General features: G+C 34.2%; 1 protein-coding gene across 1 annotated transcript in view; it reads right to left on the reverse strand.

Annotated features, from left to right (window-relative positions):
• Positions 1 to 21,752: 21,752 nt before the first annotated feature.
• LOC141402657 (adenylate cyclase type 6) overlaps positions 21,753 to 23,013 on the reverse strand; it is a 555,913-nt gene continuing 554,652 nt past the window's right edge. The window contains exon 30 of the mRNA XM_073984363.1: positions 21,753 to 22,959. Coding sequence (XP_073840464.1) covers positions 22,946 to 22,959 — 14 coding nt within the window. The 3' untranslated portion in view covers positions 21,753 to 22,945. The remainder of the gene's footprint in view (positions 22,960 to 23,013) is intronic.

Raw genomic sequence — 23,013 nt, forward strand, 5'->3', positions numbered from 1 at the left:
GGTGGGGGTTGTGTTGTGGTTTGTTGATACACTAGCGGTCATCTGAATAGGTTTGAATTTTTTTCTTTTTATATGTTAAGGTATCTTCGGATGTGTTCGTATTGCAGATCCATACTATTTACTTTTTGAGAGTCCTATACTATGCCAACATTCCCAAGAAAAAACTTGACGGTTTTGCCATATTTTCGGAAAATATCCCAATTATAATAAAAAATGTACAAAAAGGTGTCCAATTTTTGCGATCATCAGAATAGTGCTGTATAACCTCAGTAGTCCATTCTTTTGTACTTATTCGTGTTTGTTTTATGACTTGTGAATAGAAAAAACTTTTTGACCTGACTATATAGGTATTACAGCACTATAAAAGTCGGCGATACCATGCCCCTTTGACTTAAATTTGATTTACAATATTGTACTTTATTGTCGTCGAAGAGATATCTTCCAGACCAATTTTCGAACATTAATGATACATGTGGTCAACTATGGTGGATTTGTAAGCATGATAATACTTAAATTTGTACTGCAAGGATAGTTAAAAAATTAAACTTGAACTAAAATACCAACTATTTTCAATGACCTTTCTAATTTATCGATCCTAATAATATGGCTACACTTGGTATTTGCTTTCAGATAATTTTCGAAGATTAGAAGAGATCTAACGAAATCAAAAAGTCATTTAAAGCAAGTTTATAAAACGTTTTTGTTGGAATATTTCTTGATTTTATCTGAAAGTTCTTGCTAACTTTTCCATGTTGAGAATTGAACCCACGTTCCAAATAAAGCGGGTCAAATTTGTTGTAGGATTTATCAGGATGTTCCATTTTACTAAACTAAACCAAACTGCGCAATATTTGCATGGGTAGTACAATTTTTCAATTTTATTTGATTCAAAGCTATTCTGATGATCGCAAAAATTGGCCACTTTTTTGTACATTTTTTATTATAATTGGGATATTTTCCGAAAATATGGGAACACCGTCAATTTTTTTCTTGGGAATGTTGGCATAGTATAGGACTCTCAAAAAGTAAATAGTATGGATCTGCAATACGAACACATCAGAAGATACCTTAACATATAAAAAGAAAAAAATTCAAACCTATTCAGATGACCGCTAGTGTACATTGTCAATACGATGGTGATACGACGAGACCATTCAAAAGAAAACGAGAACAAAGTTGAGAGCATTTACCAACCAAGAGAGGAAATATGAGAGAAAATAGTGAAATATAGGAAAAAATAAGAAAATGATTTTGTATCTCATGAAAATCTTACATATTTTTGAAAAAATTGTGACTTTTGGATGGAAATAAGAAACTGCACATGTATCTTATGTGAGGTACCTGTACAGTATGAAAAAACTACATCACGAACGAAAATATGTAAAAATTCTTGAAATATTTTTTTCTGTGTATATAGTGACACTTTTTTGGACTGTTTTCGGCGAACATTGTATGCGCACCAGCAGCGATTTTCATTTATCTCTATGTCAATTTTGAAAGTTCTATAATTTTTTGATTTAATAGATTTTAGTTTTCATTTTATTCAAACAATTCTTTGTGGAAACTTATTGCGAAAAAAAATTAAAAAACTTGAGGTTGGTCTAAATTGTAAGAGATTACACTTTAAAATATAACGTATAAAGAGCGCGGATTCAACCTGCTATTGATAGGATTATTATTTTTTTTCTGTGGCTAAAAAACGAATCCTACAAAAATTTATGAAATAAATAGGGTAAAATTTTCACTTCAACACAGCTGCAACCATGAACTGATACCATTTTTTTATTGACTAGCCAATACATGTGGCCTGTAGAGCGATTTCGTTAAAATTCGCCTTTTGTCCCATACATGTTTAACTATATAAATAAAAATCAAATGTCGTTTGTTGGTAATGGCATCAGTTGAGAACGGCTGGCCAAGCCCACTTTTACGCCCACTTTTTTCAATTTTAAATTTGTATCTTTTCTCGATTGGACAATAATTGCGTCCGTTAGAGCAATTTGCCCCATACAAATTACTATGGAGACATTTTTAAATATTTTTTCTTTATATGAGGATAAAAACCGCTATAACTTTTGCATGCATCGGCGGAGTTTGTGAAGGCGGACGAATTTTAAACCAAATTTTTTCCTTAACCTCTATACCAAATATCGTAGCTGTACTCGCAAAAATTGTTTCTTAAATTTTTTCAAATGGAATTGCTATTGAAATTTGGTTTTTATCATATTTCTATGTATGTATTCGTGTGGGGATTGCTAGTTCCTCCATCGGGACCCTCCCATCTGGCGAATTGGGGAAGCCCATCTTATCTCTGTGATAAGGCGGGTACCGAGGAAATAAAATACTCGGGGGTGATCAACAACTAGCCTAAAGGATGGCAGCTGGTCCTTTAGTACCTTTGGCGGGCAGAAGCTGTATCAGCTGGTATGGCCACCACTGGAGATCGGTCGGCGTGACATAAATTGAAAACGGCGTCTGAACAGCGGAGAGCGGATGACGGTCTTGTAGCAAGCGGTTCGCTATACAAACGTGTATTTAAACCTAGACGGGATGGCGTCTAAAAGCTGGCAGCCCCAGCACCATCATAGGATACAGCAGGCCAATCATTTGCTTATCCGAAACCACAACCGATTAACGAAACATTTACAAGAAATCAAAATAACAACAATATCCCCACGTTGACGACTATTGGCACACGAAATCGGATTAGAATTGGACAATGGAACGTAAGAACGCTTAGGGAGACAACGCGCCTGGCACAACTTGAATCTCAAATAGAAAGGTTTAATATAACCATTCTAGGCATTAGCGAGATGAGATGGTGCAATAGTAATAAGACAACATCCTCAAAGGGTAATACTATTTTACATAGCGGCAAGAAGAATCGCAGTGAAAGTGGTGTAGGGTTCTTAATAGCAAAAAAGGTGGCAAATTCGCTTAAATCATGGACTCCTGTCTCGGATCGCATCATAACCGCTCGTTTCCACACAACAATAAAAAAATGCGTCACAATAGTACAATGCTACTCACCAACCGAAGACGCTGACGATGTAGTCAAAGACGAGTTCTACAATCAACTTACGGCAACACTACATAGTATTCCGAAGAGGGATATACCTATCCTTATGGGGGATCTAAATGTCAAAATAGGTAGCGACAATGACGGTTTGAGCCATATAATGGGCAAACATGCAATGGGGTCAAAAAACAACAACGGTGAACGCTTTATTGAAGTCTGTCAAACCTTCGACTTTGTCATCGGTGGCTCATTGTTTCCCCATAAGAACATACACAAATATACATGGACATCGCCAAATCGCACAACCAGGAACCAAATAGACCATATATGCATTGGCCGAAAATGGAGAAGCTCATTACAAGACGTTCGCTCAAAACGAGGAGCTGACATCGAGAGCGACCATGAGCTAGTTGTCGCCTCAATAAAAATCAAATTAAAATCCATAAAATACAAAAACATGGCGAAAATGAATAAACGCCTTAATACAACTAGGTTAAAATACGATGAAGTAAAGGAAGAAATAGGAAACACGTTAAGTAATTGCCTACCAATAACCGACGACACGTGGGAGCACACATGCAACATGCTACGGGAGATAGGAAACAATAAAATTGGATACAGGCAATGTGAACGGAGAAAACAATGGATATCAGATACAACATGGGACCTAATATTAAAAAGGAACAGTTTAAAGAGTTTGCAAAATAACAACACGGACTTCAGATCCCAATACAAAGAGACTGCGAAAGCTGTAAAGAGCTCAGCAAGAGCTGATAAAAGAAGGTATCTACGTAACCTGGCAAACGACGCGGAGACTGCAGCAGGAGCGAATAATATGAGAGAGCTCCACAAAATAATTGGTCAAATAGCAAACCAAAATAAATACAAAAACCAGCTTATCAAAGACGAACAGGGGAGACTGTTAACAACAACAGAAGAGCAAACCCGCAGGTGGAGACAACACTTTGAAGCGATAAGCAATGTAAACGATGTTGAAGACGACAACATAACTACGAACAGCCACGGAAATGAATCAATAAACCACAACATAAACGTTGAAGAGCCCAGCATAATTGAAATAAAAAGCGTAATAGACAAATTAAAAGCAAACAAAGCTCCTGGAGAAGACGGAATTCCCCCTGAACTCTTACAAACAAACACTCAAGCATCGGCAGAAATACTAGTGCCGCATATACAAAAAGCATGGTTATTAGTACAACTACCAGAAGCGTGGACAAAAGGGACCATAGTAAAACTCCCAAAGAAAAATGACCTCACGGACTGCAATAACTGGAGAGGTATAACACTTCTAAACACAATATACAAAATACTGGCTATAATAATCAATAATAGGTTGCAGTGTATTGAGCAATCACTTCAAGAAGAGCAAGCAGGCTTCAGACCACATAGAAGCTGTTTAGACCAGACCAACACTCTCCGCATTGTAATCGAACAATCCATTGAATGGCGATCATCACTTTACCTCGTCTTTATTGACTTTAAAAAAGCTTTTGATTCCATAAAAAGAGGCGCTATATGGAAAGCTTTGAAAAACAAAGGAACGCCAATGAAGCTTATCCGCTTAATAAAAGCAATGTACGACAACACCGCCCTACACGTACTACATAACGGTACCATAAGTGACCCCTTTTACACCAATGTTGGGGTAAAACAGGGTTGCCCTCTTTCACCACTACTCTTCGCCCTAGTACTAGATGATATCATGTTGAAGCTGTCCCACAAGAAAAGGGGAATAATATGGGGCATGCATAAACACCTAGAATACCTAGCATATGCAGATGACATTTGCTTATTATCTCACAAATTTTCTGATATGCAACAAAAATTAAACGACTTAGCGTAATGGCAAAACAAGCAGGGCTGGATATTAATATTGGTAAAACTTTTGCAATGCGAATAAACAACTCGTCCGACTGCAGCTTCACCATCTCAAAACATCCTATCGAGTTTGTCAAAAGCTTTTGTTATCTGGGTAGCATGATGTCGATTGACAACGGTGTTGACGACGATATTGACAACCGGCTGAAAAAAGCCAGGTCAGCATTTGGCCGTTTAAACAAAATCTGGAGAGCAACGCAAATATCCCAGAATACCAAATTAAAAATCTTCAGCTCATGCGTGAAGTCAACTCTTCTTTATGGCAGTGAAACATGGCTCATGTCAAAAACGTTAGCCCAAAAACTGCAAACATTCATAAACAAATGTCTTCGAATAATCTGTGGCATATTTTGGCCAAACACTATTTCAAATATAGATTTACATACCAGGATGAGAGAAGAATCTATTACAAAGCAAATCGCTAGACGGAAGTGGAGATGGATTGGGCACACTTTAAGAAAGCCGGTCACCAGTATTTCTCGTGCGGCTCTTGAATGGAACCCTCAAGGATCTCGACGTCCAGGACGTCCAAAAAACACATGCGCAGAACAATCCAAAATGAATTATCACGAATGAATAAATCAATCAATGATTTAAAAACAATATGTATCGATAAAATAAGATATAATTTTCTTGTAGAAGCCCTATGCTCCCAAGAGGAACAATAAAGGAAAAAAAAAAAAATCGTAAACGAAACGAGATCTTCGTCGGGCCTGGCTCAGTATAATATAAGACTAATATAAACAACTAAGAACGTCGCCGGGGCTCCACCACGAGTTGTATTGAAGAAAAATGGAACCATTAGTTTTTTCATACCGTACACCACTATGTGGGGAGGTATCTCAGCTTCTATAAGGGGTATATCAAAAGCAAAACCTGACAATGAAAGTAATAAATATCACCTTCTAACGGTGTAAAGTGGGTTAACATAGATGGTCAAACAACGACTTTCCACAAGTGAAGCCTGACTATGAAAGTAGGAAATCCCACGTTTATAATGATACAAAGTAAGTTGGCGTAGGTGACCAAATAACGGAGATATCGCAATAGTTGGTAATACATGTTTTTTTTTTAAATCACGCAACAGGTCGCAATTTTGATCGGATCGTCACGAAATCTTGGTGGTTAAATGGGGGTCCCGGAGGGGAAGAAGACGACGGATTTTGGTGATGGCCGAATTATATTCAGCAGGCCTATTCTGTAACTTCTTAACAATCCGACAATCGACAACGTTGTCGACACTAAAAATTGTTTGCAGTAACGATTGTGCTATTCTGTAAAAATTTAGACAAATTGTCTATAAACTTTCAAAAGCTTCCAATTTTGAATGTATTTATAAACAAAACATACCCACCATACCATTGCTATCGAAAACGATATCGTTTTCGAATGTTTCTCGATAGTTTTGCTAATATTTTGTTCGAGAACGACACACGAGAATGGATTGAAAACGATTCATTCGTCGCTTAGTTTCTGGCAGGAAAACCTTCGATTTCGAATATCAGCAATAATGTTATTAGCGAATGAATGACGATAGTTTCTACTATAATGGAGAAAAACATTTTTGTGGAGTTTCTTGATGATTCTGTTATGTACCTGTTATGTTGATGGCAACTTGTGTTTGGCGACCTACCCATATGTTGTCTTTATCAACACTTATTGTTTATATTATACGTAGCATTTATATCGAAATTATTTGAAAAAAACGCAAATGGGAATTTTTTACAAACAACATAAAATTATTTTTTGAAACAAAAATATTTTCAAAGTAAACAATGTTTCTCGAAACAATTTTTCTTGTGAAGAAAAAACATTCACCAAATGTTCGAAAATGATATCGTGTTCGAACTTTTGACGAACAAAAGAACAACGTGCTTGTGTACACACGAAAAACATTTGCCAAACATTCGACAGTAATAGTCGTTTTCGAAAGTTGTGCCGAACATTCGAATAATATCAGCAACTGGTATGGGGGGTACACACAAACTGTACATGTGCAATAGTATAACTGTTTGTATCAACAAAACAGATATATCATATACATAACAGATATAATATGAAATAAATGTAGGAATGAGTGTAACAGTTATGATATTCCCCCATACCAATTGTTGATATTATTCGAATGTTCGGCACAACTTTCGAAAACGACTATCACTGTCGAATGTTTGGCAAATGTTTTTCGTGTGTACATAAGCACGTTGTTCTTTTGTTCGTCAAAAGTTCGAAAACGATATAATTTTCGAACATTTGGCGAATGTTTTTTCTTCTCAAGAAAAATTGGTTCGAGAAACATTTTTTACTTTGAAAATTTTTTTGTTTCAAAAAATAATTTTATGGTGTTTGCATAAATTTTCCATTTGCCTTTTTCAAATAATTTCGATATAAATGCTACGTATAATATAAACTATAAGTGTTGATAAAGACAACATATGGGTAGGTTGTCAAACACAAGACAACAATGTATATCAACAGTTACATATCGAGTCGCAAACGTAACAAAGAAATAAAAATGGAAAAGGTACATAACAGAAAAATCAAGAAACTCCACGAATATGTTTTTCGACAATATCGTAGAAACTATCGTCATTCATTTGCTAATAACATTATTACCGATATTCGCAATCGAAGGTTTTCCTGCCACAAACTGAGCGACGAATGAATCGTTTTCAAATCATTCTCGTGTGTCGTTCTCGAACAAAATATCCGGAAAACTATCGAGAAACATTCGAAAACGATATCTTTTCGATAGCAATGGTATGCTGCGTACTCACAATAACATTACTGATAGAAACAGTTTGTGTTGTATATGAACGATTGAGAACTTTATTTGTTTTTTCGTTCTCAAGTATCTGTTGTATAACAGATATTTTTCAAATACTACAGATACCAACAGATACTATAGGTGTAACAGGCTTGTGTGAATAACTTCTAAAAAAAAAAATTTTCCAATTTTTTTTATTTAGGGGATAACTACATATAATAACAAAAGAGACTTCTTCCATATCAATGAGTGCACAGCGATTCATATTGGCACAATGATATGGGACCTATTTTTATCGCCGAGTCTGAACGGAGTGTCTTACGACACAACTTGTAAAGAAGTTTTTCATGGCTGAAATACTCAGGCCACCACCGCCGAAAATATTGATGTTCTGGTCGGGTATTGACCTTAGGACCAAGTATAAATATATATTTGTTGTGACACAATAAGTACTTATTGCACGCTCTTAATGAGACATTGTATTGGGTATTAAAACAAATATTACGATTTATATGGGGATATACAAAAACGTTGACATATATAAAACATTTTGGTGGAGAAGTTTTTAGTCACAAAATACAAAATTGCAACCTGTTCGGTTGTAAAATGGGAATAATACCTTCAAAAGGCCTTAAAACGATGCGTCACTTTGCAAGGTAGGGTTTGGTGCAAGCTGAATTTAGCTACAATACATTTACCAAAGTATTATCCACCTACATACTTCGGATATTAAAGTGATTTCCCCAGAAGGACATTCATGGCCATATCGGTCTAGAAGTTCGCTGATCAAGAATATATACACTTTATATGATCTTAAATTATTATTTCGAGGAGTAACAAAGAGAATGAAAAACTTAATATACCCTCCATTACAAATTTAACGATTTTGTTATTCCTAAAGGTTTTCATCATTTAGAACTTGTTATTGGGCCATGGAATGATTCTGAAGAAATTCGAAGTTCATATTTTTTATTTGATTTGTAGTAATCGGTCCAGTAGAACCAAGTCTAACCAGATTTTGTGTCCTGACTTTCGGGTCAAATATGTTATAGTTGCTTTATATGAGTAATTCATTATTATGTGACTTTTAGGAACGCGATATCTTATAGAGAATGGGATCGACAGAGATTTTTAGGACCTTATTTTAACGACAAATCGTACATCTCCACCAAAATTCAGCTCTGTGGGAATTTTTTCTATTTTAATGTATATTTATATACATCTTTATAGGCAACGCACAAAAACCGGTTTCTGCCAGAAAAAAAAAATAATGGGCAATGTAGGGGAAACTAGGATTTTTTTTGTATTTTAGAAAAGCATTCATACTTTTGCAAAAATATTATTGTGTACATGAATACAAAAATTTGTCCATTCACTTTAAAAGAGGTGCGTTCAAATTCTGGACAAAAAAAAAAAATATGAACGGAATTAGTAAAAAATTCATACTTTTGTTTTTTTCTGTGTTTGGGTTTGTTCGACGAAGCTCATTCAATACCCTTATTTGATTGCTGAAAAATTTGATGATAGATAAAATCTCTAATTATTCTGAAATACTGAGTTCAGTTCAAATCTCTTATGTTTCAAACAGTTCGCTTTAATAAATTGGATCTTTAAATAAAATCTATAATAATGACCCTTTGAATGTTAACAAATGAATCAGCAAAAGAAAAGTATCTGTCGAATATTTGTTGCTCTTGCCAAATACTGTCTTTCATATATTAACTATTGTCAAATTAAATTTGGTTTTTTTTTATTTTGGTTTTTAAAAATATAATTTAATCAAAATTATACATACATATATTGTTGAAACTATAATTGTACATGTGTACACTTTTATAGACAATAAACATTTATTGCAATTTATGTATGTACATACAAACAAATAGCTGTAGATTTCCTTGTATAATTTATGTATATGGGTTTGTTTTCATATGTAGGTACTTCTTATTTGTGTATGAACATAGTATTACAAGAAAATATTTGTAAATAATTTGTATGTTATAATAATATTAAAATCTAACCTAAATATTTGCTTAAGCCATACACATTTTATTTATTTTTGAATGGCTACTATTTATATAAATAAATGTATTTATATTTAATTATTATTACAGCTGTTTGTTCATTTCAAACGTGCGTTGCATTAAATTCATTTTTGTTTAGATTTAATTTTTTTCTATATTTACACATTGCATTCCTATTATTTTACATACATATGCATGTTAGTTTATACATATAAAACATGGCAATATTTGCAGCACAGCACCATATTTTTTTTGGAAAAATCGTGTATTCTTATCTAAGCTACAAAATATTACAAATTTTAAAAATATGTTTGTGCATGTTGTCAATTTTTACAGTGTTTTATTTAACTTGCTTTGGTGCTTGTTTAGTTCAAATTTAGTAACTCATTTTCGGCACAGTTGCAGCTGACCAATCGCACTAAAGCGTTGCACACTTTTCTGATTTGGACGACAATACATGAATATGAAACCAAAACCAATATAGGTCCATTTTTTCCTATAGCCCCCATATAGCGTTACCACCCGATTTCAGGTATTTTGAGGATTGATTTTATCTTCATTTTTAGCACGAATGGGCTGTAACTTACCATTTGGGGTTCCCAATGGCACAGAAACTTCCCCAGCCAAAATTGGTATAGCCACCATATAGTGGTACCACCCGATTTCAGGTATTTTGAGGATTTTATCTTCGTTTTTACCCCGAATTAGCTGTATCATGGCATTTGGAGTTCTCAAGGGTACCGAAACTTCCCCAACAAAAATTGTGGACATAGGTACACGTTTTGGTACAGCCTCCATATGGCCACAGCAAGCCTAATGTCGGATATCCGACACATCTGAACAATTTCGGAAGCAAAATCGTTCAGATTTCGTTCCGATTTCTAAACGATTTTTTGGAGGGGAAATAGTTCAGATTTGTACCGATTTCGGAGCGAATGTCGAAAATAAATTTCCATTCCGAATTAAGGATTTTCTTCAGATTTCGATGCGAAATCGGACCGAAATCGATGCGGTTTCGCTCCGACATTTCCATCCGAAGTTATGTCAACCTCTTTATACAACGTTCGTTAAGATATCGTTACGATGTCGAACCCGACATCGGAAGTAGCGTCCGAAATTTGTTCCGATACCACCTGATTTCAGGTATTTTGACGATTTTATCCTAATTTTTAGCCCGAATTGGCTGTAACTTGACATTTGGAGTTCCCAATGGTACATAAACTTTCCAAACAAAAATTGTGGACATATGTCCAGGTTTTGGTATAGCCCCCATATGGCGGTACAAACCGATTTCAGGTATTTTGAATATTGTATCTTATTTTTTAGCCCAAATTGGCAGTAACTTGCCATTTGGAGTTCCCAATGGTACAAAAACTTCCCACCAAAAATTATGGACATAGGTCTAGTTTTTGGCATTGCTCCCATATGGCTGTACCACCTGATTTCAGGTATTTTGAGGATTTTATCTTCATTTTTAGCCCAAGTTGGCTGTAACTTGCATTTTCGGCCTTAATTGGATGTAGTTTGGCGAATTGGCTGTAACTTGACATTTGGAGTTCCCAATGGTACATAGACTTTCCAAACAAAAATTGTGGACATATGTCCAGGTTTTGGTATAGCCCCCATATGGCGGTACCAACCGATTTCAGGTATTTTGAATATTGTATCTTATTTTTTAGCCCAAATTGGCAGTAACTTGCCATTTGGAGTTCCCAATGGTACAAAAACTTCCCCACCAAAAATTATGGACATAGGTCCAGTTTTTGGCATTGCTCCCATATGGCTGTACCACCTGATTTCAGGTATTTTGAGGATTTTATCTTCATTTTTAGCCCAAGTTGGCTGTAACTTGCATTTTCGGCCTTAATTGGATGTAGTTTGGCGAATTGGCTGTAACTTGACATTTGGAGTTCCCAATGGTACATAGACTTTCCAAACAAAAATTGTGGACATATGTCCAGGTTTTGGTATAGCCCCCATATGGCGGTACCAACCGATTTCAGGTATTTTGAATATTGTATCTTATTTTTTAGCCCAAATTGGCAGTAACTTGCCATTTGGAATTCCCAATGGTACAAAAACTTCCCCACCAAAAATTATGGACATAGGTCCAGTTTTTGGCATTGCTCCCATATGGCTGTACCACCTGATTTCAGGTATTTTGAGGATTTTATCTTCATTTTTAGCCCAAGTTGGCTGTAACTTGCATTTTCGGCCTTAATTGGATGTAGTTTGGCGAATTGGCTGTAACTTGACATTTGGAGTTCCCAATGGTACATAGACTTTCCAAACAAAAATTGTGGACATATGTCCAGGTTTTGGTATAGCCCCCATATGGCGGTACCAACCGATTTCAGGTATTTTGAATATTGTATCTTATTTTTTAGCCCAAATTGGCAGTAACTTGCCATTTGGAGTTCCCAATGGTACAAAAACTTCCCCACCAAAAATTATGGACATAGGTCCAGTTTTTGGCATTGCTCCCATATGGCTGTACCACCTGATTTCAGGTATTTTGAGGATTTTATCTTCATTTTTAGCCCAAGTTGGCTGTAACTTGCATTTTCGGCCTTAATTGGATGTAGTTTGGCGAATTAGCTGTAACTTGACATTTGGAGTTCCCAATGGTACAAAAATTTCCCCACCAAAAATTATGGACATAGGTCCAGTTTTTGGCATTGCTCCCATATGGCTGTACCACCTGATTTCAGGTATTTTGAGGATTTTATCTTCATTTTTAGCCCAAGTTGGCTGTAACTTGCATTTTCGGCCTTAATTGGATGTAGTTTGGCTAGGGGATTCTCACTGGTCAACAAAAAAAAAATTATTTACTAAAAAGTTAAAAACTAAAAATAATTACAAAAAATTAAATTACAGTGTTTTATTTATAAATGCATAAAGAACTTGAAAATAATTTTTAGTTTCGCCTTAATAAGTATATTATTCTTAATGATGGAATCTCTCAAATAAAATGTTTGCATTTAAATTAACAATGGTGACAAACAATTGTGTTCCAGTTCTTAGTGCATTTATAATTAAAACACTATTACCTAATTTTTAATTATTTTTTATTTCACATGTTGTTCCTTTAGTAAAAAGCATTTCAGTAAGTCTGTAGTTACGATTTCATCTCTCTCGCCATATGTTTAATTTACCTACAGCTCAAAAATGTAGTTTGATATTTTGGAATACTTTAGGACTTCATGCAGACATGAACTATATGTATAATATAGCTCCTTAGTAACTAATAACAGGTACCAATAACGTTGTTGTTTGTGCAAAACAAATAAATGGCTTGTTTTACTTGGTAAGTCAGATAATGATAGAGAACCGAAAAGTAGAAGACACTTGTATCGGGACTTTGAAAGTTTACGTCGGGGGTAACCTAAATACGGGGTGCAATATTTCGCTTTGTGAACGGTTTTGGAAATAATCGGAGAAAGATTCCTCGTAATCCTTATATTTTAGGAACATATAATTTGTGAACATTTCTTGCTAAAGTGAGAGTGAGAGGGCGGGTCGCAGCGTGTTCATATATTCCACAAATGTGCCCGCCATAAGAGTTTACTATAGGTCTCCGAACATACCAAAACTGAAAAGTCTAAACTAAGGGTAGAAAATGTGAAAAAATAAAAACTCCGTTTAGGGTTAAATACGCCCCTTTTCTGACTTGGCACAAGATTGCCTAACAAAACATCAATTTGCTCACTCACACAATTAAAAAAGAGAGCTTTTGTGTTTGAAACAGTGTTTCGGAGTTGAGGTATTTTTGGCTCGACTCCGACTCCGACTCCAGACGAGTTTTTTTCACGACTCCGGCTCCGACTCCGGCTCCGACTCCGACTCCGGGTCGAGTACGAGAGTGAATTCCTATACCACTACAAATGAACAAAATGTGCACACATTTTTAACTTTTTCTTACATTTTGGCCTATATAGGTAAATGTGTTAGTTAATCCTTACATATTCATTGGAAAGGGCAATCGTTCGAATACATTCGAACATATCAATATTGTTTCTGCCGAATCTTACATTGAAAAATAGCAAAGTTAGAAAGTTTTTGTCGGTTTTCCTGTGAATTGTCCTTTAACTTAGTATAATATATAATTTGCATATATATTTTCTTAAACCTTTCTTTTAAAATAAATAATGATTTTTAAAAAAGTTCTTGTTTCAAAGTTAGAGTTATATTTATATAACGTGGAAAAAATTTTGCCCGGAGTTGGAGTCGAGTTATTTTTTTCGACTCAGACTCCGACTCCAGCAAAATTGCTCGACTCCGACTCGTAGACTCCGACTTCGACACCGACTCCGAAACCCTGGTTTGAAATGACAATTTTCAATACACATTTTTTTCTATGGCAAAAGACAACCCAGCATATTGAAATTACTTGAGATAATTGGTTTGTCTTTTTACGTACTGAACTTTACTGAACATTTTTTCTTCAGTAAAGTTTTGACAATTGTATAATTGAAATGTTGCTAAACATTACTGAAGAAACAATGTTCAGTAAAGTTCAGTACGTAAAAGGACAAACCTAATATTACAAAAAGGTTTTAAACTGCATAGAAACCCATGAAAAATATTTAATATGTACGCTTATTGTAGGCTTCTCCACCAAAAATTGTGAACATAGGTCCAGGTTTTGGTATAGCCCCCTCATAGCGGTACCACCCGATATTAAGTATCATGAGGGTTTTAACTTCATTTTGAGGCCGAATTGGCTGTAACTTGGCATTTGGAGTCCCCAATGGTACAGAAACTTCTCCACCAAAAAGTGTTGACATAGGTCCAGGTTTGGATATAGCCCCCATATAGTGGTACCACCCGATTTCAAGTGTTTTAAGGATTTTATCTTCATTTTTAGCCAGTATAGGCTGTAACTTGGCATTTGGAGTCCCCAATGGTACAGAAATTTCCCCACTAAAAATTATGGACATAAGTCCAGATTTTGGTATAGCCCACATATAACGGTACCACCCGAAATTAATAACTTTCTGGAGATTCGGCCTTTCTATCTGACGTGAGAAAAAATTATAAAAAATTATGTTTACAGAGTTTTTAATTTAACTGTTTGTCTGTTTAGTTCAAATCCAGTAACAAATTTTTAACACAGTTGCAGTTGACCAATCCAACTAAAACTTTGCACACTTTTCAGAATTTGATGCCAATACATGAATATGGAACCAATATGTGTCCACTTTTTCCTCTAGCCCTCATATAGAGGTATCACCCAATTTCAGGTATTTTCAGGATTGTATCGAATTGGCTGTTTCTAATGGTACAGAAACTTCCCCATCAAAAATTGTGGACATAGGTCCAGGTTTTGGTATAGCCCACATATAACGGTACCACCTGATTTGAGGTATATAGAGTTTTTTATCTACATTTTTGGCCTGCATTGGCTGTAATTTGTCTATGGGGATCTCAGTGGTCAAAAAATTTATTTACTAAAAAATTAAAAATAAAAAATTATTTTTAGATTCACTTTGGCAGTTTTGTTGAGATGTGTGTTTTACTTACTATTTGTATGTAAGTCAAGCTTAATCTCATATTTGTTGTTTTCAAATTTAAAAACAACAAGTTTAAAGTGGAAAGTAGTTAAAATTGATTACTTTTGGGAATGGCAGAGAAGACTAGTTTCGTCTAACTCCACTTGGACTCATCAGTTATCTTAGTTCTTTGTATTGAAACAAAGAACCCTTCCCCAATTTTATGACGACTCGAGCTCAAGAATAAGTGTGACTGATGAATTCCTTTAAATGCGAATTCAACCGAAACACCTAAAAACTCTCGTAGCCGCATATGTAAACCAAATTAACTACTCCCACTGTCATGTGTCTCCACATTGCAGAGAATGCACATAACTATTTTGATAGTTATAGCAACTAATCGTCCACGGTGCTCTGTGTCTATTTTTAGATTCACTTTGGCAGTTTTGTTGAGATGTGTGTTTTACTTACAATTTGTATGTAAGTCGAGCTTAATCTCATATTTGTTGTTTTCAAATTTAAAAACAACAAGTTTAAAGTGGAAAGTAATCAATTTTAACTACTTTAATCCAAATCCATTATGCTCTGCAATTATTACCATGCCTTATAGTAATTCTTACCTTTTTATATATACAGGTTTATGTATATGCATGTATGTATATATGTCTTTTTGTAAACTTTACATAACTGTAACAATAGTTGTGTTTCCTCACCAACTTGTATATGGTCCTTATCCAGACTTTTGCATAACTTAACTTACCTTTGTATAGTTAAATGTAATAAATACATCATTTTAATTAAGTAATTATTTAATGCTTTTAAACTAAGTTTGATATGATACGAAAATTTAATTACAATTACAGATTTTATGCCAGACTAGTTTTGCAGAATGATTTGAATGAAAGGATACCAGCTAGGGAATAAATAAATGTGACAAGAGGATAACAATTACGGATTATAACAACCTTCTTTTTCGAAATATAAGAAGCAACTACAGTTCTTGATACAATCATAGTATGATATGTGTATGTACATAATTATACACTTTTTGCATGCAAACCTAAACGAAAGTACATACATATGTATGTACGTATGTATGTGGCGCACAGACAAAACCTTGTAACTAATACCAAATATTTAGAAAAACAAAACTAAGATTTTTTGTAAACAAGAACCGTGTGAAAGTAGTCAACTAAAACCAGTAAGAAAAGGATCAAAGTTGGGCGACAAATATCTGCAATTCGACATTTAAGGTCACTAAACTTCTCCATCAAAAACATAGGTCCACACTTTAATATATAGACCCATATAAGGTTCCCGACCGATTGAATACATTTTTGTATGCTTTTTTACCTTATTTAGGTATCAGTGGTCACAAAATATCTCCGCCTAAAATTGTGGACAGGAAAGAAAATAATTATTCCGTTTTAGTTCAGAATATTTTATGGTGGAGGGTATAAAAAATGCGATCGGCCGATCTTAAAGCTTTTATACTTGTTTTTTTTTTTTTTTTTTTGTAATCACGCTACTGGTCGCAATGTTCAGTTAATATTCAGGGGTCGGAATGACCAAAAACTTATGTTGAGAAAATTCAACGTTTTATTCTTAGCCGAATATATCAGCTTCTAGTAGGAGTATTCCAACGGCAAAGCGTCAATGGAAGACGAAAATAGCATCTTTAAATTAATGCAAAATAGGTAGGGGAAGGTGGTAAAACAAGGGAGATATCACAATTGTGCACGCAGAAAATTTTATGTTAGAAATATGTTTGGATCCAAACAAATATATGTTTGGGACCGGTTGCAAACAAATATATGTTTGGATCCAAACATAATATGTTTGGGTCCAAACAAATATATGTTTGCAACATTTTGTAACATATCTCAATTTGATATGTTTGGGTATAACATATTTTTTATGTTAGAACATTTTTTTCATGGGTGGAGAGAGGATGTTTGTCAACGAGAGTAATAACAGTGCTCTCGCGGCTGTGGGTATTGTATAATAGAAGACGTAGAAGCGAAGAAGGGGGCTTTGGTGGCATGTATGCGTCAAACTCGTGTGTTTCTTGTTTTGTTGTTGTTAACCACCTAAGCTGGCAGAGAAGAAAATAAGAAATGATATGAATTATATTTTTTTCTTTCTTCAGTGTTTTAGTTGCCTTTGTAGAGTCAAGACGGTAAAGTGAGTGAATAAATCAGTATTTTGTGTTTTCTTAAAGAAATTGTGCTTTTAAGTAAATTAAATGCCCAATACATTTTATAATTGGAAATTTTATAATTGAATCAATAAGGTGAATGGAAATATTTTATTGGACAAGGAAGAAATCGCATTTAATATTGGTAATTACATACATACTTATGTATATTTGAAATATGGCATATCCATATTTATTTATTACATTATATAATCATTTGATTTTAGATGCCGATTCCCCGCTGATGATTTCAACTATGAGGACAATTTGTTTTATTTCACAACTAAGGAGAAGCATTCAACTACGTTTCTATATATTTTTCCTTTTTAAAAGTGTGACTATTTACAAATTATTTCAATCAGTTTTTCTTTTATTAAAGTGTGTTATGTATTTCTTTGGAATTTTGTATGTACCTATGTGTTTGTTGTTCTTTTGCCTTTCAATAAAAAACCATAACATTTGTGTGTATACTATAGAGATAGCCAGTGAGTTCTTACTGAGAGCAAGTGAGCACACATTTTAAAGTGTTTTACACTGAATTTTACGCTCCCTTGCTCTCAGTAAGCGCCCACTGGTGCATGTGTTTGTTTTTGTTTTTGTGACTTTTGGGTTTGTATTTTTTTGCACCCAAACATATAAAATGTTTGCACCCAAACATAAAATTTTTTCCACCCAAACATATCTTTGTTTGCACCCAAACATAAATATCTTTGCACCCAAACATATATAGCATTTCCAGATTAAATGAAACCTTTTCCAAATTAAATGAAACCTTTTCCAAATTAAATGAAACCTTTTCCAAATAAAATGAAACTCTTTCCAAATTAAACGAAACCTTTTCCAAATTAAATGAAACCTTTTCCAACGGAAATGAAACCTTTTCCAATTGAAATGAAACCTTTTCCATTTGAAATGAAACTTTTTCCAAATTAAATGAAACCTTTCTTTTTATTATAATGAACATTAAACTTATATTGATTTTTATTGTTAAAAAAAAGAATAACATCAATTGATGTTATTATAACAAATATAGTTATAGGTATCATTGTTTTTTAATTATTTATTTTTGGTTTTTTTGAGTTATTATTTCATAGTTTTTACTTCAGTCTTAACAATAAAAAAACTATGTTTTCCAAACCTTAAAAATGAAATACGGAAATTGAAAAATACTTTAAAAACAGCCTTAGTCCAAATAGAATGAGCCTAAATTGTGCTGCCAACATTATAAGATCGATATGTAACTAATGGCAGTAAATAAAATCAGGGGTTTTTTGTACCATAATATAATTTCAAGTTTAAGTATGAATGCAGACAAATTCAAACAATTTATAGAAGGTATTTGGAGGAAGATTACACCAGACTTAGAAAACTCTTTTCTGATAATAGATAATGAGCAAATACGTAAGAGGAATGACATAAGAGCTTTAATAGAATTAAACAGATATCAACTTAAATTCCTGCAGCCATATTCCCAAAGTTCGACCGATTTGGAATGCATTTTCAAAAATAAAATGCTGTGCTACAACTCAACTTCGTGATCCTTCATCTGACCATAACATAACAGAGGCTATAGAGAGCAGCATTCAACAGAAAAATCCACAAGATTGTTCGAACTGGCCATTGTATTGAAAGTTTCCCAAGCAGACAACTGAAGGGACTGACCACGTAAGAAAAGTATTATGTTAACAGATCTATGTTTAACAAAACCGTCAAGAATTTCAGTTTACGTTTTTCGTTTATTGATAAAAATAAAGTTAAAATTATGAAATAAGAGCTCAAAAAGAGTCGAAAAAAAAAAGCAATGATACCTGTAGTGGGTTTCTGTAACACATTGTTGTCCTTACCGACAAAAGTCGTTAAAATTAAAATGCCCATAATTTCGGTAATTAAAAATTTTTTCGGTAAGTTAACGATAAAAAAAAGGGGGTCGCTAACCTTAATCGATAGCAACAGTGGTGCCAACTTTTATTGAAAATTTTTTGCGATTTAATTTTACCGATTTTTGTCGGTAAAAGTAAAAATGAGTTACAAAATCCCACCACTGCACGATGGGGCCGATGATAAGTGTTTGAGGCAAAAAATCACAGGGGCAAGCTAGACCTTCAAAATTTCGTGCAGATGTTTATAATCGGCTTAGAAGCTAATCTGCCAAATTTGGTTGATATCGGTTCATATATAGATATAGCTCTCATATATATGTTCGCCCGATTTCGAGTAATTGATGGACCAAACACGAAAAATCTGTCCAATTATGATGATATTTGGAATATGTTGCGGAATTCGGACTGGAAATAAGGTTGCTAAGTTATTTTGAAATCGGCTCAAATTTGGATATAGCTCTCTTTTATATTTTTGCCCGATTTGAGGTATTTCGTGCAACAAACACGCAATTTCTGTCCAATTTCGAAGAAATATGAAACGTGTGGCAGGATTTGGTCTAGAAATATGTTTGCTAAATTATATTGAAATCGGTTTAGATTTGGATATAGCTCCCATATATATTTTCACCCTATTTTAGGTATTTGGTGCAACAAACACGCAAATTCTTTCCAATTTCGATGAAATTTAAAATGTGTGACGAAATTACGTCTAGAAAAAAAAGTATGCCAAATTATATCGAAATCGGTTTAGATTTGGATATAGCTCCCATATATATTTTCACCCGATTTTAGGTATTTTGTGCAGCAATCACGCTATATATGTCCAATTGTGATGACATTTAAAGTGTGTGACGGAATTTGGTCTAGAAAACATTATTGAGACATCATATTAAAATCGGTTCAGATTTGGATATATCGTTCATAAATTTTCTCTGTCGACGTTAATTGTTTTCTCAATTTAGTTGGTTGATACCGAACTTCCTTGAGAACATGGTTTAAATATTTTTCTTTTGACAAATTGGCCGAAACTGAGGCGGCATGAACCAAGGGTTTGGTAGCAGACTTCCGAAGCAAGTTTTCTTCCTTCACTATAATCCACATTAGGGCGCCCTCTCTTCTTTTTATCATTACCTTGTTCTAGCGTAAATACTGTGTCGCTAGCTAACCATAAGCTTTAAAATTGTAATACACGACTTTTTGACCTCCAATTTTTTATCCATGTTTGGTTAAGGCATGCACAAATATTATAAATTTGCTTTTTAACTTCCGCCATGAAGTTGTCTTTGACACCTCGATTAAATTTTGCAGAAATCCATTCTATAAGGTGTTTAGGTTTTCGCTGATTTTCCAACCAAAAATTTTTAAGTTTTACGAAATCTGGAAGTTGATAATTTTTTTATTAGCAAGTATACGCAAAAATTGTTTTCAAAATCTGTTAGCCGACATTGTCACCTTTCACCAAATACATATTTTTACGAGAAAGCACCCTGAAGCCGAAAGTTCTACTCCAAAGAACACATGGACGATACCACAGACTACATCAAAAACCATCACTTACTGACACAACAAATTAATGACCACATCTAATATTACATTTACACTTTTAATAATAATCCTAATTTACATACCATAACCCGTATTTTCCATTTTAAAAAAATAGATAATATCAACAGATCAGGTTTTGGCGCCAAAATACTTAAATTGTTTAATTACGACTGAATGTCAGAAATAAACGGAATCATAATTATGACATCTTTGACAGCTTGGCATGTCGCCGTGGGTCGTTGCCAGACTGTAATTTTTTGGTTTTGTAGGTTTGAAAGTGTTAAGAATATAATTTACTTGTTATTTGATTTCAATCGCTGACTTGAAAAAATGACTTTTTGCCTCAAAAACCTGCCATTGGCCCCATCGTGCACTGTAAGGTTTATTCACAAATACATACCTATATTTGTTTTAATTACATCAATTGATGTTAAAATTATAATTTAAAACAATAAAAATCAATATTAATTTCAAATTCCTTATAATAAAAAATAAAGGTTTCATTTGATTTGGAAAAAGTTTCATTTCAAATGGAAAAGGTTTCATTTCAATTGGAAAAGGTTTCATTTCCGTTGGAAAAGGTTTCATTTAATTTGGAAAAGGTTTCGTTTAATTTGGAAAAGGTTTCATTTTATTTGGAAAAGGTTTCATTTAATTTGGAAAAGGTTTCATTTAATTTGGAAAAGGTTTCATTTAATCTGGAAATGCTATATATGTTTGCACCCAAACATATATTTGTTTGCAGACCCAAACATATATTATGTTTGGGACTGTTGCAAACATATATATGTTCGCTGCAAAATATGTTTGGGACATATGTTAGAGAGGCCGTTTTTTTTTTTGCGTGTGGGTAATGCCCCGTCCTTTTCTCACTTGTTTTTCATATTATTGTAAAAGATGGCAATGACATGACCTCTACCACGTTGACAACGTTTTTTTTTTCATAGTTGACCCAAACGAAATAAGTAAAGGACCTTATAGCACAATAAGACAGAAGTTTTAAAAAATATAATGAAAAAATATCCAAAGGTCGACAAAACTATATTCATATTTAGGGCACATACATTTGTAGTATTTTCCACTATTGTAGTGCCAAAATTACATACCGAATCTGACAATATCTTAACAATACCTATTTTTTTAAACAAAACATTTACAAATATGTCAAAAATTTTGTGAACAATATTTTTTCGTAACTAAGAAACTTATTTGACAATTGTCAAAATCCCATGTCATCATTGTCTCTATAAGCTGTACTTTACAGGCTGCTCAAATTCAAACATATCCATTGGTACATGCTAATATCTACTTTTAACTTTAAATAATTCTCTCAATATATTTATCTAATATTATCTATAATACATAATAACAGCATTACAAACTAGTATCTTAAAATGTTATAGGGTAAAAGGAAACCATATTTAAAATCGGCTTATTTGACTAAATTGTATACCTGCAATAGCCCCCTTGTAGTTGTGATTCGTATGACCAATTAATATTTACAACTCTTAATGTTTCAGTTAGTCAGCTATATTTACATGTATCCACAGTTTTGTATTAGAAATGTTTGTGGGGATGCCAGTTTCGTCTACTTACACAGCAGCATCGGTTGCTGGCTCCACAAAATTACCTGCATTTGTTATTGTTTCGTCCTTTTCAAGAGATAACGACGCTGATGTACCACCAACGGCTGACGTCATCGTTATCATGCTACGACTGTTTGGTATGACAATAATCTCGTGACCACTGTACACCCCGATAGGACTGAGAGATATTGACGTCTTCAGACCATCTTGGGTGGTCAGAGGTTTTAGGTTAAGCAATATTGAAGAGCTTTTCTTGGACTCGGTATTCAGTAGAGCTTGTCTCTCATCTTGACAATCGTCTGAGCCAAGATTCTGATGATGTAGCGGTGACTGCTCTGTCGTTGAGTGATCCTTCAGCAAGTAGGTTGTATCTGAGTATCGTTGGTTAGTTGAACCCGCAGAGTGATAGCTATGACCCTTACAGCTACCATTGGTGCTTGCTGTTACACTCACCGTCGATCGATACTTGCGTCTTGAAACAATCTCGGTTCGAAACTGCGGCACAATGTCCATTTTCGGGTGATTTGCATTGGGTCGCGTTAGATCATTTGTTCTAAGATTTAGTTGTTGTTTATTATTAAGGTCTGATAAGCTTATATTATTCTTA

The sequence above is a fragment of the Musca autumnalis genome, unplaced genomic scaffold, assembly GCF_047663935.1.
Source record: "Musca autumnalis isolate F117 unplaced genomic scaffold, ASM4766393v1 scaffold_4, whole genome shotgun sequence".
Classification (NCBI taxonomy): Eukaryota; Metazoa; Arthropoda; class Insecta; order Diptera; family Muscidae; genus Musca; species Musca autumnalis.